At 39.8% G+C, this 27500-nt stretch overlaps 1 protein-coding gene across 4 annotated transcripts in view; it reads left to right on the top strand.

Moving 5' to 3' along the window:
- LOC122813204 (voltage-dependent R-type calcium channel subunit alpha-1E-like) overlaps window positions 1-27500 on the top strand; it is a 4399719-nt gene that overhangs the window by 3318435 nt on the left and 1053784 nt on the right. For all 4 annotated transcript variants that reach the window (XM_044085387.1, XM_044085385.1, XM_044085384.1 and 1 more), the window contains one exon: window positions 26625-26708. In XM_044085387.1, coding sequence (XP_043941322.1) covers window positions 26625-26708 — 84 coding nt within the window. The remainder of the gene's footprint in view (window positions 1-26624; window positions 26709-27500) is intronic.

Raw genomic sequence — 27500 nt, 5'->3', positions numbered from 1 at the left:
GTATCTGAAATCTGTTTGGTCCCAACATCAACACCTTTTATCTTGTCAGTCTCAGTGCTGGGTTTGTCAGAAGGGAATGAATTTGGTGGAGACAATATAAATCCTTAAATATATGTCTCCCCTTTCAGGAGAAATAAAAGTATAGGGGTATGGAGCACCCTGGAAAGACACAAGCAAAAAAATATCAGAGAGATGCTGCCGTCAAGACACTCAGCTTTCTAAAGCATATTCTGTCCCAGAGACATCTTCAAATTGTTGCAGACAATACCACAGTCATGTGGTACATCAATAAACAAGGGGAAACTAGGCTGTACCCCCTTTGCAGTCTAGCCATGGCAGCTTGAGATCTAGCTTTACAATGTAGTCTCACTCTATAGGCATCCTTCAGTTCATCAGAGCAAAGGTGTGTGGCACAAGCTAAGCAGGAGTAGGGCAGACTTATACAAATGGAAACTAGATTGGGGGTCTTCCAAGAGTTGACCCTTCTGTGGGGAGTGTCTCATGTAGACTTTTTTGCCTCCTCTCTGCACAGTCAACAGGTAAGATTCTGTTCCAGGAATCCATGCAAGAAGGGGTGGAAGAAAAATGTTTTTTTCTTTCCCTTGGAAAAGAATGTTCCTGTATTCTTTTTACCCTTTCCAATAATATCCAGGGTACTTCTCAAGAGAAGGGATTGACCAAGATCATTGGGGTGACTCCCTTCTTGCCCAGGCAACCATGGTTCTCCCTTCTTTTGAAAATTGTTGAGGCAATTACCACAAACTTCCTCACAGACTGGATCTACTCACACAAAAAAAAATGGTTGTTTGATATACTCCTACATCAATTAATCAACTTCAAATGACTGCCTGATTGATAGGGTCCTTTTAGGAACTAGTTTACTGAGGGCATGCATCAGGTACTAATCAAGGCAAGAAAGCTTGCTACTAGAAAGTCATATATTAGTAAATGGAAAAGGTTTTCTAGTTGGCGCTAACAACATAACCAACACCCATTCAGGGCTAGTACATCTCTGGTTTTAAAATATCTGTGTGAGTTACTATCTTGCTGCCTTTCTTATTCCTCAAACAAGGTTCATTTCTCAGCAATTTCAACATGTTTGGGCATGGATCCAGTTCTTTCAATGCAGTCTTATGCAAACATGTTTTGAAAGGGGTTTTGCATAACAGGCCTGCAAGAAAACTCCTTGGGATCTTAATTTTGTGTTAGAGAAGCTAAAACTTGTTGCAGTGAACCACCTAAACTGGTTGTCCTGAAATTCTTAATATGGAAAAAATTTTACTGATTACTCTGACCTCTGCAAGAAGAGTATCTGAGTTAGAAGCTCTTATGGTGAGTTAACCCTATCTCATTTTCTATAGGAGTAGGCATTCTTTAGGCATTACAGAATTAGTTCTTAAAGTGGTATTCATGCTTACTTGAAGCCAGATTATCTATCTCCCCATTTTGTTTCCTGAACCTCAAAATGATGGAGAAAGGATACTCCTTACTTTGGATATCCACACAGAACTCAGGTACTATCTTGACAGAAGTAAATCTTTCAGATCTTCAGATCAGCTGTTCATTTCTTGTGGAGATAAAGAATTGATAACCTGTGTCAGAACATTTCTTGCGAAGGTAATAAGTAGGGACAACCTGTGTCAAAACAGACTATTTCCAAATAGCTGCCTAAGGCTATTACCTTTTGCTATATTCATCATAACAAAACTATTCCAGGCAGAGTCAAGGCTTACTCTACCATGGCCTTGGCTTCATCTATAGCTTTTTGGAAAGGGTTAGATTCAGGATGTATTTTAGAAGCTGCTACTTGTTCCGCTGTAAATACTTTTACAAAGCACTACAAGTTAGATTCCTTCTCTTGGTCCAGATCAGGCTTTGTTAGGACCATTCTCCAAGGTCTCCTGGAATCTTTTCCTTCCCCCTCTCAAATGCAGCAGCTAGGGCCATCTACCATTATAGCTAAGGCTACTGCAGCAGTGATCATTCGAACATCTACTGTTATGGTAATCTTACTTACACAACTGTAATATTCACCCAGAAGTGATCACTTTTTCAGCCTTCCCTTTTCTGAAAGTTCAACATTTAATGAGCCAGTGATAAATATATGAACAAATCTCTTTCATTAAAAGGTCACACAGACAAACCATTCAGTAAAAACAGCAAGAAAGACCCAGAGAAATTAGAGTCTTAAATATGTAATACCTAAAAGCTGCTGCAGTGGAAACCCATGGGATATATACAAATGGCCCAATAAGGACACAGCTGCCCAAGTAAAGACCGCACTCTCTAAAGCCAAGAACACAGCATCCATGGAACCTGACAACATCCCAGTCTGCGTTTTGCATGAACTACAGAACAAACTGGCACCACCCAAGTACCATGTTCAATCATAGCCTCACTTCAGGCTCTGTGCCTACTGAATGGTGTACAGCGATGGTTATCCCACTCCACAAAGGGGGTTCCACCATAGACCCCAGGAACTACCGCCCTATTAGCCTGATGAGCCTGGTCTGCAAGGCCATGGAACATATCATCTTGGAGCTTATAAACAAGGACATAGGTAACCTCTGACCCCACTCAGTTTGGGTGTGCAAAAGGTAGGTCATGTCTCCTAAACCTGATTGACTTCTTTGAAGTAGTCACCAGAGTCATGGATGAGGGTAAGGTGGTGCACACAGCCTATCTTAACCTCACCAAAGCTTTTGACACTATCCCCCACTCTGGAATTATAGATAAACTCACGAGACTGGGCATAAATGTCTATGTCACAAGATGAGTGGCTAACTGGCTCACTGACAGAACCCACACAGTGTAAGTAGCCGACTCCAAATCCAACTTCAGATCAGTGACAAGTGGAGTACCACAGGGCTCAGACCTGGGGCCTCTCCTGTTTGGCATCTACTTCTCAGAAGTCCAGGCTAATATAGCAGGTCTTTGGCTAATGACATTCGCAGACGACTGCAAACTAGATGCCATAATAGAATCGCCTAATGATGTGGACATTCTACAAAGGGGCCTCATTGAGACTGATGCTTGATGTCAAAGTCATGGCTTCAAGCTCAATGCCAAGAAGTGCATTGTCATCCCCTTTGGGAAAAACACTGTTCCCATGATCTACCACATAGGTGGTAGCGTACTAAATACCGAAAGTGTGATGAGACCTTAGGACACAGGTGGACAGTAGTCTCTCCTTTGATAATCACATTGCCACAGTAGTCAGGAAATCCTTCTACGTGGCACACCTCATCACAAAGGGGTTCACCTCCAGAAAAAAAGAGGTCATTGTTCCTCTCTACTCAACCCTCATCAGACCCATTATAGAGTACAATGCCCCATTTGGCATGTACCTCGCAAGACATCTACAAGAACTAGAAAGTCCACAGATGTACCTCATTAAGAGGATTACCAGCCTCAAACAGATACCATAGGCAGACTGTCTCAAAAAACTTCAGCTCTTCTCCATTGCTTATCGCCTGCTCAGAGGCGACTTCTGCCTAACATACAATCCCATGTCAAACCCAGATGTGTTGGACATGCTACAGAAACCCCAATCCCTCCGAGCCACATGCTCCAGGGACCTAAACCTTACCACTACAATAAACAGAACATGCTGGAGGGATAGATTCCTGTCCCAGAGACTTCCCATGCTCTGGAACAGACTACCCATTCATGTCAAGCAAAGCTCAGCATTAGACCCCTTTAAAAAAATCTCAACAATTGGATTGGAAATAGGAAATTCACCCTGGGGATCACTTCTGTGGCTCTGCTAGACAGGGGTGCAGGAAAATAACTTTCTTGGGTGGCAAAAGCCAGGGAACTTTTTTGGCTAGGCTTATATAGGCCCCAGGGCCAATAGCCTAGTACCTACCTATTAACCTAAGTAGTGTTTCAGGTGCATGGTTTCTGAACATCCATGACTTTTTTATTTTTTACACTTTGTCTTTGTCAGTACTTTCAGGCCAATAAAGCCATTTATGCACTTCTACAATGAACTATTTGTAATATGTATTAAGTGTATTTGAGAGCCTTTATCTATTACTATGCCTTACTGTTATGTAAAAATGTATAATGTCTTATGTATAGCTATTATGTACATATGAAGCCATAGCATTTGCGTAGAATGTGAAAATGTGATGGTTGAATGAACTGTTCTTTAAGTTTATGTGTATGGAGCTTTTCTTCCCAGTTCTTTTCTGAAAAGTTGCTATGTGCCCAATTGGGCTTTTCTAGTAAACACAACAAAACAAAACTGAAATAAACTGCAGATGTGTGTGTGTGTATATATATATATATATATATATATATACATATATCAGTAAATAGTCGCACACATTAAAACCAAGAAAAGTTAGCTCCACTCTCCTATAAAATATAATGGTATGTTCTTAAATATGAAGGCCATATCCGGCTACCATAGTAACTTTAGTAATGGTAGTAGGGGATTTATTTTTCAATATGTAGTGGGACAGAGTGGTTGCAACTGTAAAACAACAGACTTTGAGCAGAGGGGTATGAAAGCCAGCTTTACAATGGCAGCAATGCAAGTGGAAAAAAATAAAAATTTTAGCCTGTAGCTGACAAAATAGGATAGCAGTGATTTTTTTTCAGTGTCTTGCTTTCAGTATGAATTACTCTGCAGTAGCTGTTTAATGCAAATTTATATACTTAGCTTGACTCATGTTTTCTCAGTTCTATTCCAGAAGGAGTAACAGTGCAGACCCTGATAGTCAGATGATGTATTTTAAAATATTAGTGTCCCCAGTGATGCGAACCTGGATAGATTTCTGTGAATGCTATCAACTCCTCCTGTCAAAGAGGTGAGCATAAATTGTAAACCTTTTCTGAGAAAGAGGTATCTATTACCTGTTCTGAGAAACAGGAATCTATTGATTATTAAATCTGAGTCACTCAATACAGGACCATCGGAACTCAATTTTGAGCAAAGCTATTAGAACTAGAAATGATTTTATTAACAGCCAGGGACTTCAGAGAGTAGCATTAATAAGATGGAATGTAAAAGGTGTCACTGGATCTCTTAAATGGAAAAACTAGATTGGCTAAGTTTGTCAAACTTGATGCTTAGGTTGTACTACTGTGTACTACTGCAGAAAAAACAAAATTAGGAAAGAAATGGTTAACCAAACATACTTCTATATGGAATGGACAAGGGACAAGAGCATCTATAGTGCATGTTAGAGGGGATTAAATAGTCTTTTTTAAAAATAGTGTGGGCTGGGAAAAACAATGGTGTGTAATTAAGGGTATGAGCAGGGAAGGACATACATTGATGGGCAATTTTTATGACCCATCAAAGAGGACCATTGTTATCAATGGGGGGACTTCAATATGGTTAAGGCATGAACACAGGTAAAATACTCATGAGGGCATATGACTTAAGTGTCATAGAAAACCAATAAGGTACATTTTGTCGTACCTTACTTTCTGCACCCTTGGAAGCTCATGTACCTCCACAGTAAGTGGTTACACATGCTTTTAGCCTGCAGTGTGGTACCATATGGACTATCTTATGATTAGTAAAGAGTTCTTAATTTGAGCTGAGGATATAACCATCAGTGCAATTGTCTGTTCTGACCATTATATGATGAGTCTTACCCTTGTAGACCCGAGCTGTGAGAAGTTTGGCAGGCACTGCAGACTTGACCCTTTATTGATTAAAAAAAGTCAGGAGAAACTTAAATGCATGACCAGAACATTTTTGAAACTGTAAAATAACTTAGCCATGTCTACTGTAGCCATGTGGACAGAGTTTAAATTCTGGCTAAAACAGGATGTCTCAAATTTAGGGACACCCAGGATGCTAAAGAGAAAAACATAAAATAAGAGACCTTGAAAATCAAATTAGCTAGGTTAGCAAGGTGGGAAAACAGTTCAAAGTGAAGACTAATGAAAGTAGCCCTATAGTGCAAACACAGATCAAAATACATAAACAATAATTATGACACTAAACCATGTATAAACTCAAGAAAAATAGGATTGTAGCAGGGAGTCTGTGCTAAACATCTCAGAGCACCAAAGTTAATTGCCTACAGACTAGGAGATTGGAAACAGGGTCAGAAAATTGGTATGTTAGTGGATAGACAGGCATACTTACCTGAAGTAAATCAAATTATGAAGATATTTTAGCTATAGCTGTGCTTCTTGCATTAGTCTTCAAATAAAGTTGACTTCAAATTCTTTTTTGAATCCATACAATTTGTTGATCAGGGTTTTATTATTCAGTTTTTAGGTCCATTACTTAACCAATGCTACAGAAACTTCCACATGCAAGAATATAGTGAGTTTATCAGGTCACTTGCTATCAAAAGCCCCATTGTAGGGTATATAGCCACATAAGTAAACACAGTTAGCCATCTTAAGGCTACCTTCTACACAGTCGTAGCAAATGTAGTATTTTCTGTTGCTTACATATAGGTTTAGATTAATGTAACCTTTTTTAGCTGACATTATATAGTGCAGTGCAGATGATTTAATTAAAGTTCTTAATAATAAGTAATATACCAAAAGAAGAATGTGGTATGATTTTTTGCCAGAAAGCATTTTTAGAAGACCCAATACTTTTTGATTAACAAAGGTTATTCTGAAGACTTTTATTAAAGTTTAGGAGTACATAATGGGTACAGCTGCTTCAGGAGAATGGTCTTATCTTCAAGAAGTGTTGGATTAATAAAATGGAATTTAAACAAATTATCAGTATCCAGAGAAGACAGAGTCTGAAGGATTACCCATACAGATTGCATATACCTTGTGTTTTGCTTAAAGCTTAAATGATTAGGAACAATCACAAAATCAGAGGAATGCCAGGCACCCAGCATTACTGCGGCACAGGTTAAAGCTGCATTGTCCAAGGCCAAGAATACAGTTTCCGTGGGACTCAACAATATCCCTGGATGTGTTTTTCATGAACTACAAAGTGAATTGGGACCACATCTGTATGCCCTATTCAAACACATCCTCACTTCAGGATGTGTCCCTACCGAATGGTGCACTGCTACAGTCATCCCTCTCCATAAAGGGGGAGTGACTGCAGACCCTGGGAATTATCACCCCACTAGCCTAATGAGTCTGATATGTAAGGCTGTGGAGCGCATTATCGTGGACCTAATTATCAAGGATATAGGAAATCTCCAAACTCTAGATCCCACTCAATTTGGTTTTATGAAAGGTAGATCATGCCTGCTCAACCTGTTTGACTTTTTTGAGTCAGTCACCAAAGCTTTGGATGAGGGGAAGGCAGTTCATACAGCCTATCTCGACATAGCCAAGGACTTTGATACCATTCCCCACTCAAAGAATTATTGATAAACTCACCAAACTAGGCCTCAACCCCTATATAATAAGGTGGGTTGCAAACTGGCTCACAGACAGAACCCACAGTGTGAAAGTAGCAGACTCCAAGTCAGACAGCCGACCAGTCATGAGTGGAGTCCCTCAGGGATTGGTTCTGGGTTCTGTCCTGTTTGGCATCTATTTCTCAGAAGTCCAGGCCTACATAGAGGGATTCTGGCTGACCATGTTCACAGACGACTGCAAGCTGGGAGGCATTATTAACTCCCCAAGTGATGTAGACATCCTACAGAAAGGACTCACTGACACCAATGACTGCTATTGAAACCATGGCCTTAAGCTTAATGCCAAAAAATGCATCTTCATCCCCTTTGGGAAAAACTCAGTTCCCTCTAATTACCACATTGATGGGAACCCACTGAACATTGAAGGTGTTATAAGAGATCTGAGCACACAGGTTGACAGCAACCTCTTCTTTGACCACCACATTTCCACTGTGGTCAGAAAGTCCTATGTGGCGCATCTCATTACCAAGGGTTTTACATCCAGAAAGAAAGAGGTCATCATCTCTCTCTACTCTTCTCTCATTAGGCCATTCATCGAGTATAATGCCCCATTTGGCATGTACCTCACTAGGCACATGCAAAGGTCTGGAAAGGCCATAAAAGTACCTCATGAAGAGGATCCTAGAGCTTAAACACATGTCCTACATGGACAGACTCAAAAAACTTCAGCTATTCTCTGTCTCATGTTGTCTACTAAGAGGCACTCTCTTATTGACTTACAAAGCCATGTCTGACCCAGCTACAGCTAAAGAAATCCCAATCCCTCTGCACGACAATCCCCAGAGACCTCAACCTCATTACCACAATCAACAGAACATGCTGGAGGGACAGGTTCATAAGCCAGAGACTGCCCATTTTCGGGAATAGACTTTCCATACATGTCAAGTAGAGCACTTCATTGGCCCTCTTCAAGAGAAATCTTGATGAGTGGATGGGAAATAGAAAGTTCTCCTTGGGGATCACTCCAGTGGTTCTACTTGATAGAGGCACTAACGTTGAGGGGCACAATGCCAGGGCACTTCTATGGGCTAGGCTTGTAAAGGCTCCAGGGCCATTAGCCTAGTATGCACTTATGAACCTTTGAACATAATCATTAAAAAGAGAAAAGAGAACATTATCCCTGCTGCTCTAGGTTATGGCAAGTGGCCAAAGAAGAACTTAAGACAGCTAGGGAAAGGCATTAATTCATAAACTTCACTGATAACAATACAGCAACGTGTGAGCCATCCATACCCATAGTCTATATAAAAATCTATGCTGTCTAGAGTTGTACCTTGCTTGGATGGAACTGGGGTACATGTGGTCATACAGACATGGTTCAAAAACCCATGTTGTGTTCTCTAAACATCTGGTGGTGGCTCTTTCACTCCATCTGGTCTACCGAGTAAGAAGGTGATACAGACAAAAGGTTATAAAAACAAGCTGTGGGTATGATATACTCCATATCCAGTTGATGACAAACAACACAAACTACAGTTCTGTTACTTGGAATTGCACCCTCTCTGTGTCACCTCAAAATCATTAAATTTTCCTTGGTAACTTACATTCATGTAATTGATTTTTTTTATGTGATGATGTTAATTATCCCTGTATTGACTGTGAAAATATGCCTCAGTCAGTAACTGGCCATCAAGATTACTAGACTTCATGAACATGTTTAAGAATTTCACTTCTTCAGAATTAAACACAAAAACTGAAAGACTGCTTTAATATAAAAGCTACTAGTCAATGATTAGTTCAGTATTTTCAAAATTAACACACCCAATAACCTAATTAAGATTTAAAAAGCCAGAAGTTAATCTGTAGCACCAAAAATAAAAAACAATAACATTCCATATATCTTAAAACATTGTGTTTTGTAATACATAAAAAGAAAGAGCATAAATTTCAAAATAAATGTTGTATGTATACAAATTTCACTGTTCATCTTTTACTTAAACTGAAAAACCAATGTTTACTACAAAAAGTTTGAAAAATTAGAACAATAGTATAATTTACGCAAGGAAAGGTAATTGTTTTTCTAGCAAGTTAGTTTATATTGCTATGTGTGACACTTGTACCTCCTATTACATAGGGAAGACTGAGAGACTTCTTAAAACAAGAATTTATGAGCAGTTGTACGATATAAAAAACAAAAAAGTTACAAATGCTTTGTATAAACATAGCACAATATGTAATAATTATACAGGTTTTCATTTTGCTATTTTAGATTTAGTTCATTTGGAAGACAGAGGTGGAGATTGGCAAAATATATTATTGAAGAAAGAATTGTTGTGGCAACTTAGACTTGCAACAAACTGTCCCCCTGGCTTAAATGAACACATAAATTTGGAACCTATTTTAAAGGAAAGGGCAGAAAAAGTTTAAGTCATTGTACATGCCGGTGTGAACGACCTGAGACGTACCTCCCTGGACTACATGAAAAGAGACATAGAGGAGCTCTCTGATTATGTAGCCCAGGCCGGTATGACCCTGACCCTGAGCAGCATCTTACCCTCACCAAGAATGATGCCACAGTACAAAGACAAAATGATCAGTTTAACAATTGGCTTAATTATTGGTGTCATTCTAAGGGGATCCAATGTCTGTCTGCTTGGGATGACATGCTTGACAAGCCACGCTGCTTCACAAGGGATGGCTTGCACCTGTCACCCCTGGGCTTCCGGATATTGGCCAAGGCTGTTGCCACCACCATAGTGCCTTTTTTAGGCAAGGCTCAAATGACAAACCTACTACCCTAGAAAACACAAGTGGAAAATAACTAAAGGTAATGCTGCTCAATGCCAGAAGTCTAAACCTCAAGATGTACGCCCTCGAAGCCCTCCTCAGTATGGAGAACATCAATGTCTGTGCAGTGACTGAAACCTGGTTCAAGGCTCCTGAGAGCACCCCAGCACTATCAGGTTTTACCTCATATCATGCTTTCCGGCCCCAAAACTTGGACCAAACCACAAAAGGAGGGGGAGTATCCATTTTCATCAAAGATACCCACACCTCCAGGTTAGTGGCAACGCACGAAGCATCGGAGACTATCCAGGTGCAACTAACCATAGGCAAAACTGCCTTACAGTTTGTAGCATGCTACAGACCACCCTCTCAAACTCAGGAACCCCACACAGCCTTCCTGAAGACACTGGAGAGTATGAATGTCTCTCCAAATACCATCATTTTGGGAGACTTCAACTACCCAAACATAGACTGGGAACATTACTCAAGCCCCAACACCCTAACCCAAAGGTTCCTAGAATTCATAAACTCAAATGCAATGGAACAACTAGTCACCATTCCCACAAGAGGAGACAATATACTAGACCTGATCATCACAAACATGGGGACAAAATGCTCCACACCGGAAGTATATCCCTCTTTGGTAAGATCAGACCATAAATTAATCTCACTGGAAATCCACATCCCGCCCCCACTCCCTGCACAAAAGACCACAGTGAAGAACTTCTCAAAAGCAAACTTCACACTTCTTAAGACTGAAGTGGTATCCTTCAAGGCCCCTGGGCCAGTGAAAACCACAACCCACACTGCTGAATCCTTTGCAAATGCCTTCTATGGGCACCTTCAAGAATGCATGGATCATGCAATCCCAAATAAAACCAAGACCCATTCCCCCAAAGGCAGGCGCCCGGTCTGGTGGACCCCAGCCATAAACAAACTTTACAACAGGAGGAGGAAGCTACTACATGACAGAGCAAAATCCCTAAAAGGGAAGGCATCTCTGATCAGTACTAGCAAAAAACTACGATCACTCATAAAATCATCCAAGGCCAACTTTGAGAGAAAAATCGCAAAAGACACAAAAGACAATTACAAGGCCTTCTTTAGCTATGTTAGAAACCTGGATGGAAACTCCCAGATATGCTCAGAGTTAGTCTAAAATGACACAAAATACACTGAGCCCACTGACATTGCCAACATTCTGGCAGACAGGTTCAGTGCAAATTTCTCCTCCCCCTCCCCCCCAAAAGGAGAAATAACTATTCCAGCAGAGTGTAGCCTCCCTAACATCTCAGATGCCCAGGTGAGAACCGCCCTCTCTAAAGCTAAAAACACAGTATCAATGGGACCGGATGGTGTCCCGGGCTGTGTGCTACATGAACTCCAAGAGGAACTAAACCCACACATAAGGCTGCTGTTTAATCTTAGCCTTACTACAGGATACATACCCAAAGAGTGGCGTACGGCAACAGTGGTCCCACTTCACAAGGGCGGTACTTCTATGGACCCTGGAAATTACCGCCCCATAAGCTTGACAAGCCTGATCTGCAAAGCTATGGAAAGGATCATTATGGAACTCATAAACAAAGACATTGGATCCTACCCAATTTGGCTTTGTCAAGGGCAGATCCTGCCTTTTGAACTTGGTCGACTTTTTTGAAACAGTCACTAAGGCCATTGATGAGGGTAAGGCAGTCCACACAGCCTACCTTGATCTTGCAAAAGCCTTTGACACAATATCCCACTCGGGCATCATAGACAAACTCACCAGCTTAAATGTAAACCCATATGTCACAAGATGGGTTGCAAACTGGCTCAAGGACAGAACCCACAGGGTCAGAGTTGCTGGAGCTATGTCAGACTCTAAGCCAGTCACAAGCGGTGTCCCACAGGGCTCAGTCCTGGGACCCCTCATGTTCGGCATTTATTTTTCCGAGGTACATAGGAGGATTGTGACTGACAAAGTTCGCAGATGACTGCAAACTGGGCACCATAATTGATACTCCAGCGGACACAAACATCCTTCAGAGAGGCCTCATAGAAATGGATAATTGGTGCCAGAGCCATGGCCTTAAGCTGAACACCAAAAATGTATAGTCATACCCTTTGGGAAAAACAAGGTACCGACAAATTACCACATAGGCGGTAATCCATTATGTCTGGAAGAGGTAGTCAGGGACCTAGGGACCCAGGTTGACAGTAACCTCTCATTTGACACTCACATTGCCAAAGTGGTTAGGAAGACCTTCTATATTGCCCACCTTATCATGAAGGGTTTCACATCTAGATCAAGAGAGGTCATTGTGCCCTGTACTCTTCTCTTATTAGGCCAATGATCGAGTACAATGCCCCATTTGTATATATATATATATATATATATATATATATATATATATATATATATATATATATATATATATATATATATATATATATATATATGTATATATATATATATATATATATATATATATATATATATATATATATATATATATATATATATATATATATATATATATGTATATATATATATATATATATATATATATATATATATACATATATATATATATATATATATATATATATATATATATGTAGATATATATATATATATATATATATATATATATATATATATATATATATATATGTAGATATATATATATATATATATATATATATATATATATATATATATATATGGGTCCACTGTGTAATTTTTAAATTCCACAATCTCGACGTTCTAAATACTGATGCTCAGAACTTCGAGATTGTGGAATCTCAGAATTAAAAAAAAAAAAAAAAACTAAAACAAAAATAGATAAAAAAACACTATTTTTGTAGTGGGAAAGCCCCCCGTACCCCCCCCCCCCCATGGAGGCTATGCCTCCCACATCCACTACAACTTAAATATACCAACTCCAAGATCGCACTTCAGTGAAGGGAATGGTAATGTTCCCGTTCCTCACTGTACAGCAATCTCCATTAACAGGTTTCGAGATTCCACAATCTCGAAGGTCTGAGCATCGGTATTTAGAACGTTGGGATTGTGGAATTTTGTAATTACAAAGTGGACCCATATATATATGTATATATATATATATATATATATATATATATGTGTGTATATATATATATATATATATATATATATATATATATATATATATATATATATATATTGTTTTTGTAACTGTACATTAGGAGTACTGCAGAATTTTCCAGAGCATTTGTGCTTTGTGTGGATCAATTTACTAATGTAGTTTAGAGTGTTGTAGAAGGCTGTGAACAATTCACTAGAAAGTTAAAAACATGGACCTAGTGTACAGTCCCAGGTAACTGGTACATGCTAGGATTTCATAACTCTGATAAAGTAAATGATTAGAGATAGTACGATGCTTTATGAGGTTTAGTTTTGTGTTGATGAGGAATGCCCTGGCATTGTAGTCATGAAGAAAAGGTTGCAGACAAAATGCTTTGCTTAAATAAGCTTACAGGGATGTTAGGATAATTTCCAGTATGTGTTTTCTCCTTTTTTGCATGTTTACTATCTGGGTGAAATTCTTAAACATAAACCAACAACAAAAAGGTGCAATAGTGCTTGAAATAAACTGTTGAACCCAAATAAAAGCACTATTCATTGCGAGTCCAATACCTTCTTTATTGAATAACAGAATTAAGCGCTTTCGTCAGTTAAAACTTGACTTCTTCAGAATTATATATATACAAATGGGGCATTGTACTCGATCATTGGCCTAATAAGAGAAGAGTACAGGGGCACAATGACCTCTCTTGATCTAGATGTGAAACCCTTCATGATAAGGTGGGCAATATAGAAGGTCTTCCTAACCACTTTGGCAATGTGAGTGTCAAATGAGAGGTTACTGTCAACCTGGGTCCCTAGGTCCCTGACTACCTCTTCCGTACTTAATGGATTACCGCCTATGTGGTAATTTGTCGGTACCTTGTTTTTCCCAAAGGGTATGACTATACATTTTTTGGTGTTCAGCTTAAGGCCATGGCTCTGGCACCAATTATCCGTTTCTATGAGGCCTCTCTGAAGGATGTTTGTGTCCGCTGGAGTATCAATTATGGTGCCCAGTTTGCAGTCATCTGCGAACTTTGTCAGTCACAATCCTCCTATGTACCTCGGAAAAATAAATGCCGAACATGAGGGGTCCCAGGACTGAGCCCTGTGGGACACCGCTTGTGACTGGCTTAGAGTCTGACATAGCTCCAGCAACTCTGACCCTGTGGGTTCTGTCCTTGAGCCAGTTTGCAACCCATCTTGTGACATATGGGTTTACATTTAAGCTGGTGAGTTTGTCTATGATGCCCGAGTGGGGTATTGTGTCAAAGGCTTTTGCAAGATCAAGGTAGGCTGTGTGGACTGCCTTACCCTCATCAATGGCCTTAGTGACTGTTTCAAAAGTCGACCAAGTTCAAAAGGCAGGATCTGCCCTTGACAAAGCCAAATTGGGTAGGATCCAATGTCTTTGTTTATGAGTTCCATAATGATCCTTTCCATAGCTTTGCAGATCAGGCTTGTCAAGCTTATGGGGCGGTAATTTCCAGGGTCCATAGAAGTACCGCCCTTGTGAAGTGGGACCACTGTTGCCGTACGCCACTCTTTGGGTATGTATCCTGTAGTAAGGCTAAGATTAAACAGCAGCCTTATGTGTGGGTTTAGTTCCTCTTGGAGTTCATGTAGCACACAGCCCGGGACACCATCCGGTCCCATTGATGCTGTGTTTTTAGCTTTAGAGAGGGCGGTTCTCACCTGGGCATCTGAGATGTTAGGGAGGCTACACTCTGCTGGGATAGTTATTTCTCCTTTTGGGGGGGAGGGGGAGGAGAAATTTGCACTGAACCTGTCTGCCAGAATGTTGGCAATGTCAGTGGGCTCAGTGTATTTTGTGTCATTTTGGACTAACTCTGAGCATATCTGGGAGTTTCCATCCAGGTTTCTAACATAGCTAAAGAAGGCCTTGTAATTGTCTTTTGTGTCTTTTGATTTTTCTCTCAAAGTTGGCCTTGGATGATTTTATGAGTGATCGTAGTTTTTTGCTAGTACTGATCAGAGATGCCTTCCCTTTTAGGGATTTTGCTCTGTCATGTAGTAGCTTCCTCCTCCTGTTGTAAAGTTTGTTTATGGCTGGGGTCCACCAGACCGGGCGCCTGCCTTTGGGGAATGGGTCTTGGTTTTATTTGGGATTGCATGATCCATGCATTCTTGAAGGTGCCCATAGAAGGCATTTGCAAAGGATTCAGCAGTGTGGGTTGTGGTTTCACTGGCCCAGGGGCCTTGAAGGATACCACTTCAGTCTTAAGAAGTGTGAAGTTTGCTTTTGAGAAGTTCTTCACTGTGGTCTTTGTGCAGGGAGTGGGGGCGGATGTGGATTTCCAGTGAGATTAATTTATGGTCTGATCTTACCAAAGAGGGATATACTTCGGTGTGGAGCATTTTGTCCCCATGTTTGTGATGATCAGGTCTAGTATATTGTCTCCTCTTGTGGGAATGGTGACTAGTTGTTCCATTGCATTTGAGTTTATGAATTCTAGGAACCTTTGGGCTAGGGTGTTGGGGCTTGAGTAATGTTCCCAGTCTATGTTTGGGTAGTTGAAGTCTCCCAAAATGATGGTATTTGGAGAGACATTCATACTCTCCAGTGTCTTCAGGAAGGCTGTGTGGGGTTCCTGAGTTTGAGAGGGTGGTCTGTAGCATGCTACAAACTGTAAGGCAGTTTTGCCTATGGTTAGTTGCACCTGGATAGTCTCCGATGCTTATGCGTTGCCACTAACCTGGAGGTGTGGGTATCTTTGATGAAAATGGATACTCCCCTCCTTTTGTGGTTTGGTCCAAGTTTTGGGGCGGAAAGCATGATATGAGGTAAAACCTGATAGTGCTGGGGTGCTCTCAGGATCCTTGAACCAGGTTTCAGTCACTGCGCAGATATTGATGTTCTCCATACTGAGGAGGGCTTGAGGGCGTACATCTTGAGGTTTAGACTTCTGGCATTGAGCAGCATTACCTTTAGTTATTTTCCACTTGTGTTTTCTAGGGTAGTAGGTTTGTCATTTGAGCCTTGCCTAAAAAAGGCACTATGGTGGTGGCAACAGCCTTGGCCAATATCCGGAAGCCCAGGGGTGACAGGTGCAAGCCATCCCTTGTGAAGCAGCGTGGCTTGTCAAGCATGTCATCCCAAGCAGACAGACATTGGATCCCCTTAGAATGACACCAATAATTAAGCCAATTGTTAAACTGATCATTTTGTCTTTGTACTGTGGCATCATTCTTGGTGAGGGTAAGATGCTGCTCAGGGTCAGGGTCATACCGCCTGGGCTACATAATCAGAGAGCTCCTCTATGTCTCTTTTCATGTAGTCCAGGGAGGTGCTCAGGTCGTTCACACCGGCATGTACAATGACTGAGTCATACTTGTACTTGCTGTGGAGTGACCTGAGTGCTTGTGTTATGTGGATTCTAGCTCCCGACAGGCAGCTTACTGTGACCTTTTCCTTGTTCAGTCTGGTGAGCGGACGTCAGTGTGTCTGACTATGGAGTCACCTATTACAAGTGTGTCTGGCATGTTGTTTGGCCTTAAGGGCTGTGACTGTTTAGCACACTGACTTTGTGAACTGTGTGTTGCATGTGCTATGTCTTGAGGTGGTGGTTGCTTGGGTGTCTGCTTTGGAGGCCTCTGTTGTTTTGGTAGATTTTTAATCAGTGCCTCCAGTATGTTTTGTGTGTTTATGTGTTTGGTTTGCAGTTGTGATAGTTCTATGTGAGACTGGGTTTGTGGTGTGCGTGGTTACCTTCTCCTCCTGACTGGTCTTGCCAGTACTGAATTGAGAGAGCTCAGCCTCCAGTTTGGCTATATAGTTGCATCTCGCATATCTTTCTATTTGTTGGGAGGAGAGGGTTGACTGTGTACATGAGGCAATTGTAACATTGCCTCAAGATTCCCAGATTCACCAGCTGAACAGGAGAGGATGCCAGCAACTGACCCTTCGACATGCTAGAAATAGTGAAAAAGATTGCTGTGTAACTGAGTCAGAAAGGACCTATAGGGAAATGGGTACTCAACAGAATTTAGGTGAATGAAGTACTTTCTTTGTTTAAGAGTGCTTTACCTGTGTAAAAAATGCTTTAGGAGCAAGTGCTGAGCTTTTCAGATAGAGTATAGGCTGTTTCGATTGCAAGTAGAACAGTTCTAAGGGAAAAATTGAAAAGCAGACTTGGCGAAGCCAGAAAAAGTTTAACCTTGTTTAACCGGCGTTGCGCTATGTGTACGACCGCGCAAAGCCGTGCAAACGCAGATTTTAAGCAGTGAACTACAAAAGAGCTAGGAATGGTCCCAAACAACCAATTACTACAGCTTCTTGTGCTGAGGTCACTTCCCCCAAGGACAGGTAGGCTGCTCAAGGCTCCCCACTCCCACTGGTGAGCAAAGAAACTTCCTTCTATCCAAGTAAGGTAATGGACAACACAGGAACTGCACCACAGCCCAGAATACAGCTAACATTTCTACAATACCTAGACACTGTCGTGCCATTGTGCAAAATCAAGGTTAGAACCTCTACAAACCCCTGTCTCAGTAAAGAAACCAAACAAATTCTCAAGTCCAGAGACACTGCCTGTCTTTACTCTAAAAAAAAACAAAGAAACACAAAGCATAACTAAGTACCAAGAACTGTGCAACCGTGCAAAAAAATGCATTAGGCTGCACAAAAAATCCTACTACATGACATTGCAAACTAAATACCAACACAACCCCCACAAATTTTGGAAAAATGTAAACCAGCTACTAAAACCTACCCAAAAGGCTACCCCCAAACCAACCACCCCTGACACTAAAGTTCCCATCGAAACACAATTCAACTCCCACTTTGTGAACTCAGTTATATCCTTAGTATCACAGGACATTCCTTCCTCACTATCCCCCCCAACACAAATAACTCTAATACAAGCTTTACTCTCTAAACAGTTTCCACCACTTCAATCAACAGCATGCCCTCCAAGCTAAAAACCTCATCAACAGCAGCCAACCTACTCCCCAGCTATTTCTTGAAACTCACAGCAGATGCTATTGCTATCCCAATCTCCACTCTCATAAACAGAACAATTGTTGAAAACTATGTGCCCAAACTCTGGAAAATATCCTATGTTACACCCATACATAAAGGCGGGACCTCCACTGAACTTAATAATGACAGACCCATTTCTGTACTCTCCTCCCTGGCCAAAATCCTAGAAAAATGCATCCATACCCAGATGCTAAAATATCTCCTAGACAGCAACATCCTGTCACCTACTCAGCAGGTATCAGACCTGCCCATAGTACCACTACAGCCCTCCTATGCTTCACAGATACAGTAAACCATCTCAAAAATGAAGGCCTGAAGGTGTCAACTCTTTTTTTGGATATGTCCAAAGAAATTGACACAGTCTCACATCAAAACCTGCTAAACAAACTAAACCAATATCACCTATCAAATTCCACTATTACCTGGTTCCAAAACTACTTAACTGACAGGTACCAAGCTGTGAAATGGAAAAATTCTCTCTCTCCTCAGCTACCCCTAACTATAGGAGTCCCACAGGGTTCTATCTTAGGACCACTACTATTCATAAACTTCACAAATGGCCTCCATACCTCCACACAGCATGCATCTATCATTCAGTATATAGATGACACTACCTTAATCTGTGCTGCACAAAACATTTCCACCCTTCTACAAACAACTCAACTAGCATTCTAACAAAAACACTGATAACAGTGAATTCACTATCTACTCCACAAATGCTACTCCAATCGCTCCAGTGGCACATGCTAAGATATTGGGAATAACTATTAATAGACTCCCACCTAAAATTTGTTGTTATGAGTGTGACTGATGCTGTGGATCAGGGTTTCTAACTCTAAGCTTTGTTATATTTATGTAAAGTATTTAATACTTTACTCCATGATGGAATTAAGGTAAATGAAGGTTTAATAACTTGGGCTCACAAATGGCTACAGGGTTATACACAACAGATAAGAATACAAAGACTCATATCTTCACCCTTGCATGTCGCTACTGGATTCCCTGAAGCTGCCGTCTTACAGCCGGTTTGGTTTTGCATTTTTTTTCCACAAACATAAGAATTGACTCCATTATCTGGGTCACCAGATATGCAGATGAATGACAACTTGGAAGCGTTGTCCTTTACAAACCTCATTGATATTATCTCCTATCAGTACTACTTACATTATACACTAAAGGCACAGTAGAAATGGCCTTCACGTAAATGTCAATAAATGCAGCATTATAGCACTTGAAAAAAACAATTCAAATGTATTCACTACCAAAGGAAAACATCAGCTAATATTTAAAAATGTAATAAAAGATCTTGGACTTCTTATAGATAATGACTTTTCATTTGATAACTTTATAGCCTCTGTTGAAAATTAAGCATATGGAATTACCCACCTCATCTTTTGTGGAGCTGAGAGCCACACTGAGGAGATCACTGTCTCCCTGTATATACCACTCTTATCTGATGAATCATAAAATACTGCAATCTGTTCTTAAACTTAATTACATAAAACCTGGTGCAGATGGAAAAGGTGCAAAGATTCCTCGCAAAGACAGTCAAGAGATGTCTGTACTGTGCCACACAGAGAAAGACTACAGTAGCTTTCACTGTCTTACCAGTATCTTAATTGCCTCCTTACAGGCCATCTATGGCTGACATATAATAAACAAAGCATTAAAGAACCCCTTACTATTTGTAACAATTTGCTTAGATTACCCACTGGTGATCTGAACACAAGGGGACAGTCAGTCTCAATACAGATTTATATCAACCATACCATGAAATATGAGAACATATTTTCTCAGAGAATTTCCCACATATTTAATAAACTCCCCCTTTAAGATAAACTAAGCCTGTCAACTCCTGCTGGCAAAAAGGAATTAGACAATTATATTGATACCTCTATGTTCTGACATGGATTCGGGAGTATAAAGCCTCATCTGTGGCCAAAAAAACTTTAATTTATTCCCAACGTATGAACCTATGTTTACACTTTTTGTAGGATATCATATAATACAAATACAAACATAAGTATTTTTTTCATTAGAGGATATTATAACAGATAACAGATAATAGTACAAGCCATTTTATAGACTATTGCTTGAACATAGTCATAATTTTAATCTGGTTATGGATATGCTACGAATTTCTAATGGAAATGCAATTTCACCCTGACCCTAGGTTATCACTATTTAATAGTTACTTATTTTAGGTAGCAATCCAAGCTGCGGAAGCCCTTACAAATGCCTTCTACGAACACCTCCAGGACTGCATGGATCAGGCAATCCCTAATAAAACCAAGACTCTTTCCACCAAGGGCAAACGTCCAGTCTGGTGGACCCCAGCCAAAAACAAACTTTACAATAAGAGGAGAAAGCTGTTACATGAGAGAGCAAAATCTATAAAAGAGAAGACACCCTTGATCATTATTAGTAAAAAAATATGAGCACTCATAAAATCATCCAAGGCCAACTTTGAGAGAAAAATTGCAATAGATTCAAAAGACAATCATAAGGCCTTCTTCAGCTATGTTAGAAACCTGGGTGGAAACTCCCAGATATGCGCAGAATTAGTCCAAAATGATACAAAAATCACTGAACCCACAGACATTGCCAACATACTGGCAGACAGGTTCAGTGCAAACTTCACCCCCCTCTCCCCCCCAAAAGGAGAGATAACTATCACAGCGGAGTGTAGCCTCCCAGACATCTCAAATGCACAGGTGAAAGCTGCTCTCTCTAAAGGTAAAAACACAGCATCAATGGGACTGGATAGTGTCCCCAGCTGTGTGCTACATGAACTCAACGAGGAACTAAACCCGCATATAAGGCAGCTGTTTAATCTTAGCCTTACCACAGGATATGTGCCCAAGGAGTTGCGTACGGCAACTGTGGTCCCACTCCACAAAGGCGGTGCCTCTATGGACCCTGGTAATTACCACCCCATAAGCTTAACAAGCCTGGTCTGCAAAGCTATGGAGAGGGTCATAATGGAACTCATAAACAAAGACATAGGGGACTTGCAGACATTGGACCCGACCCAGTTTGGCTTTGTCAAGGGCAGATCATGCCTTTTGAACTTGGTCGACTTCTTCGAAACAGTCACCAAGGCCATTGATAAGGGAAAGGCAGTCCATACAGCCTACTCTGACCTTGCAAAAGCTTTCGACACAATACCCCACTTGGGTATTATAGAGAAACTTACCAGCTTAAATGTAAACCCATATGTCACAAGATGGGTTGCAAACTGGCTAAAGGACAGAACCCACAGGGTTAGAGTTGCTGGCGCCATGTCAGACTCCAAGCCGGTCACAAGTGGTGTCCCACAGGGCTCAGTCCTTGGCCCCCTGTTGTTCGGCATCTACTTCTCAGAACTACAGGCAAACATAGGAGGACTATGGCTGACAAAGTTTGCAGATGACTGCAAACTGGGCGCCATAGTGGAAAGTACATCGAACACAGATATCCTTCAGAGGGGTCTCACGGAAACTGATAACTGGTGCCAGAGCCATGGCTTGAAGTTAAATGCCAAAAAATGTATAGTCATACCCTTCGGGAAAAACAAGGTAACCCCAAGCTACCATATAGGTGGCAATTCATTAAGCACAGAAGAGGTTATCAGGGACCTGGGGACCCAGGTTGACAGTGGCCTTTCTTTTGACACTCACATTGCTAAAGTGGTTAGAAAGACCTTCTACATTGCCCACCTGATCATGAAGGGATTCACATCCAGATCAAGTGAGGTCATTGTTCCCCTGTACTCTTCACTTATCAGACCAATGATCGAGTACAATGCCCCATTCGGGATGTATCTCACCTGACACCTGCAGCAATTGGAGAGACCCCAAAAGTTCCTCACCAAAAGGATAAAGGGACTCCAAAATCTGTCATATGCTGCCAGACTGAAGAAACTCCAGCTCTATTCAGTCGCATACTGCCTGCTCAGAGGTGACCTGTGCCTGACATACAAGGCCATGTCCAACCCGGAATTAATGGACATGCTCCACCTCAAAAAATCCAAATCTACCAGATCCACTAGAGCAAGCGACTTAAACCTTAGCACGGATATAAATAGGACATGCTGGAGGGATAGATTTGTCACCCAGAGACTCCCTATGCTGTGGAATAAAATCCCGGTCCATGTGAGGCAGAGCACCTCGCTGGCTCTGTTCAAGAGAAATCTTGACCTGTGGATGGGAGATCATAGGTTTACCCCGGGAATCATTTCTGTGTCACTGCTGGACAGAGGCACAACAAACTAATGGGCACAGTATTTTTTAACATAAGGGGTGGCGTAAGCCACAAAACTTTGGGCTAGGCTTATAAATGCCTTAGGGCAGATAGCCTAGTATAAACCTATGAACCTATGATTTGAAATGTTGGGACATGCTAGATTGAGTACTGAAACAGGGAGGTTGAACAGTCAAAGAACAGACTTAAGTCCAAGATTGCTATTTCCCTAAATATTATCTTTGTTCCTAAGTATTGTGATCATAGAGCTGGTATATCTATCTATCTATCTATCTATCTATCTATCTATATATATATATATATATGTATGTATATAAAGTTTGGGGTGTCTAGGGGGCTTGCCTCCCCCCACATTTGGGTTACAGAATACTTGTCTCCCTGTGAGAAAGAAATCTAAATGAGAAGCGCGGCCTTTGAGATCTGTTTTTCAACTTTTCAGCACTTAGCATTTCCAGTGCTAAAATTTCAATGGAGATCTTTTATTTTATACTGTTATATAGTCCTTGTGTTTTTTCATATTTGCTGCCACTTCTAAATGACATACAGCTCAATGATATATGAAAGTGAATTTTGTGTCTTTATATATATATCGATATCTATATATTTATCTATTTATATATATATATATATATATATATATATATATATATATATATATATATATATAGATAGCTGTGTGTGTGTGTGTGTGTCTGTAGTCTGTATATATATATATATATATATATATATATATATATATATAATATGTGTGTGTGTGTATATGTATATATATATATATATATATATATATATATATATATATACATTTATATTGTGACGCCCCAGCCTCAATTCCCACCACTGGCAACAGTGCTGGATGTACATTGGGATAGCAGGTATACACGCACACACACACTTCTAGATATAGTTTTCTGCATCAAATATTATTTCCCTTAAGAGCATACAGAGACCAGAGTCAGTCTGGGGCTGGTTTCTCCTTCTTACTTCAGATCCCCAGTAAGAATCCCTACCGGCACAGCTATAGCGTGAGATCTCAGCTGAGTAGCCAAGCTAAGATCTCCAGCACTCTGTCCAACCAGTGTTTTGTGTCCCTACCCAAGTAGCTGACACACACACACTCTTTGAGGTTTGATTTACATACACACACACACACACACACACACACACACACACACACACAAACACATTGGAAAGGCTGGCACAAGTTTACTAGCAATGCCACCTTTTTGGCCAAACTATAAGGTAGTTATCACTGTCACCAGCCACATCCTTATCAACTACTTTAAGGCCCTTAACAAAGGGTGTCCAGTCTTACTGTGTATGGTAGTTTGACCAAAAGTAAGGCTATCAGGAGTGTCCCACAGTGTCACCAAATAAATATGGAACTACTCTTAGAACTTAAATATTTCTCACAAATATCAGACATGATGAAACGTTTAAATATATTTAATAATAAATAATAAAAGAACAAGAAAATAGTATATAATTGCAATAACATCAGAGTTCAAAATCACAGAAAATATTTAAAACAACATTGCAGGACAGTCTCAAATAAATAAGAAAAAAAACATCTAAATTAAGCTTTGCTATATTCCTGAGTGTATCTAAGATAATTACTGTACCCTAGTTAACTTACTTACAGAGCAAGCAAGACCAATGTGGTGAGTGGGTCTTCCAGCTGATGTCAGGTAAAAGGAAAAATACAGACTACTCAGTGAGTCATTAAATTAATATCTCAAATATTACTGCTGGGATAGCTTGTAGGATGACATCACTTCTTGTTGTCTGACTATCCCATGTAAATCCCCCACTGATGCAGCTGGTAGCATTCAGCATCTACCTGTGACAAATACATAAACAGGGACTTTTCTTAGATCTAAGGCAGATCCTAGAAGTCATAAAACAATAAAAATACACCCAAAGCAATACAGTGAACCTCTAGTTCGTGACATTCTGTCTATTGCTGCCCTGAAACTGAAAAATAACATTCTTTTTATGGTATGGCTATAAAGTAATTTAATTTCAACTATTTTTCTGAAGTTTTGCAAGATAACCTTCTGTATTCCAGTTTCCCCTTTTAAAATATACACATCTAAACAGTTACAATAGTGAATGTACATTTCTGTTCTGTTCAAGTAAGGCACACTGTGGATGCATTTTTAAAGCTCAGTACTTTTACATCCCTTTTCAACACACACTTCTGTACCAACTGTTTGATATACACATAACATACATTTCTAATACATTTGTAACACAGGCATCTGAATCATGTTGATATTCACAAATGACATATAATTATTTACAAAATTCCTGATAAGTGGGCTGGGAGTATCTCCTTTTGTGACACACACACACATCTATATATATATATATATATATATATATATAGATATATATAGATATATATATATATATATATATAGATATAGATATAGATATAGATATTGCTAATATATTTATGTATAGATGTGTGTGTGTGTGTGTGTGTGTGTGTGTGTGTGTGTGTGTGTGTGTGTGTGTGTGTGTGTGTGTATACTAAATTTAAATACCCCAAAAAAGTTGACATGTTATTATGCATACAGCAATGAAAAGCATCGGACAAGCAAATGAAAAACAACAAATAAAAATTAAAGCATTTTTTACAGGGGGCAAACCCATAGCTGGCTTTAGGCATTGGCCAACTACACAGCCACCTAGGGTGCCATTTTAGGATGGGTGCTTTTTCTGGTATTTGTGTATTTTTTTGTAGTAAAGAAATGGTTTCTTTTAAATGTGTTGAATGAATACAGGAAATCTGAAAAATAGGACAAACTGTGAAAAAAGGAAGAGAGTAATCTGGATAGTGTAGGTAGACCAGGATGGGAGCACCAGGTGGTGTAGGGGGGTGCTGTGAATCCCTTTTGCCTAGGACACCAAGCCAACCTTGGGCAAACCGCACCCTTCACACCACACACTGGGTAGAACATATTCCCCATCCCCATTAATGTAGAGATCTCACATATATATATATATATATATATATATATATATATATATATATATGACAGAGAAATACTTTATGGTGCTAGTAAAATGGTCAGTCACATCACAGGTCATTGACAGCTGCTCAGTCACATTTGGTCAGCAAAGCAGATGATCAACAAATGTGTGAGAGCACATAATTCCTGGAGTTGGGGAATATGCCCTTATGCCAAGTTTGTGCAATGTTGGAGTTAGTATATACAATGTTTTTGAATTTTTTATGTTAATTTTGCATTCTGCGATGCAGTTTTCTGGCACATGTATAGTAGTGTTAATATTCTTACACGGAAACTCGATCAGTCCAAATCAGTCCAACCAAGGAACTTCTCAAATATACCATTTATTGTACATCACAATTGTAGACAAGTTGACCTAGGTTTCGTCTTGAACCTATACAGACTTCATCAGAACTCGGGTTCAACTTGTCTACAATTGTCTACAATTGTGAATTGTGTGTCTAATAAATGGTATATTTGAGAAGTTCCTTGGTTGGACTGATTTGGACTGATCGAGTTTCCTTGTAAGAATATTGGTTCTTCAGTTTATCTGGATGTTTGGTTTGGCATCGATGTATAGTAGTGTGTCAAGTACGATGCTTTCGATCTTTTGTGGTCGATATTTTTGCAGTCAATCTTGGGTGTTTAAGATTAAATGTTGCACAGCTATATATATTATATATATATATATATTTTATAACAGTAGACTGATAAGCCAACTTTGTACTTCACACTTTGCAATATGGTACTTTTTTGTTGTCGTTGTTGAATTTTGAGTGGAAAAGAAAATGGCTTGCAATTTACTTATTTTACCTCACTGGTAATAATGACTTTCCTAAGTACAGTTGAAAGATATTTTGCCTGTGAGTTAATACAAGTTTTATTCATTGATAAAAGAGTATTTTTGACCAATAAGAAAATGGTAGACTATATTACTCTAGTATGTTGTACTATAGCTGGGTCAGAGTGTGTGACTGTTATTTTTTTTACATCCGTTCATTAACTAATAAGTATTTATAATTATGATATAACACATAATGGATACTTGTTTTTTTTAAACAGAACCAGTAGTAATTTGTATCCTGAACAACAGTGATTTATTTATCTCTTGTATTAAATGTCTTGTAATTTACCCCACAGCAACATTTATTTTGTTTTTGTCTCTTATATTACAGAATTACTTTCGAGACACATGGAACATTTTTGACTTCATTACCGTAATAGGCAGCATCACTGAAATAATCCTTACAGACAGTAAGGTAAGAGTATGAAATAATGCAAATCTTAAAATGTTATCCTCTCTGTGGTGTGGAGGGATGATCACTTGACTAAAGCTCAAGTAACTTGGACGTGAACAGTGGAGAAGTGAAGAGTGGGAGCCATTCATTGTAGCAGCAGAGAGTTGGTGGTGGGGGGGGGCTACAAGATGAGTGACAGTGGCACATGTAGGGGATTTCATGTGCTCTGAGAAGTAGGTGACTAAACAGTTCCTTAGATAAGTGAGCATGCCTCCATCATACAATACAGAGTCCCTTTCACACATATGGTGACATGTGGTGTCTACATTGTTGTTTTATGTCTTGTTTTGCCCGGAACATAATAATATAATGAGTTTTGTTAAAATCCTCTGAGAACTACCACCACCAGATGAAGTTATTGGCATTCATGATACCTCCCACGTCTTTTAGTGATCTTAGCTACTTTCACTGCCAATAGTAGTAGATGCCAAGATAGCAGAAAGGGCAAAAAGTAGAACCACAAGACTGAATGTTTAATTCTGGCACATAGGTATAAGGCAAGATAGTTAGTTTAACAAAAGCAAGCCTCAAAAATCACGTGGTGGTGTTTAATTCAAAAGTGATGCTGATACTGGACTACATATACTCTTGTAATACCCTCTTTCACATTATTAACTGGATCATGTCAGTATTACTTTTTATTTTTCTTCATAACTGTAAAACTGCAAAATTATCTTAATTTAAATATCTTATTAGCATCCCAAGAACATAACAAGGAAACAGATTACAAGGATATGTATTCATAGGCTGTAC

This window comes from Protopterus annectens, chromosome 10.part0 (assembly GCF_019279795.1).
Source record: "Protopterus annectens isolate FY-2018-M chromosome 10.part0, PAN1.0, whole genome shotgun sequence".
NCBI lineage: Eukaryota > Metazoa > Chordata > Ceratodontiformes > Protopteridae > Protopterus > Protopterus annectens.
The sequence above is the reverse complement of the archived record's forward strand: the minus strand, read 5'-3'. Positions and strand labels throughout refer to the sequence as shown.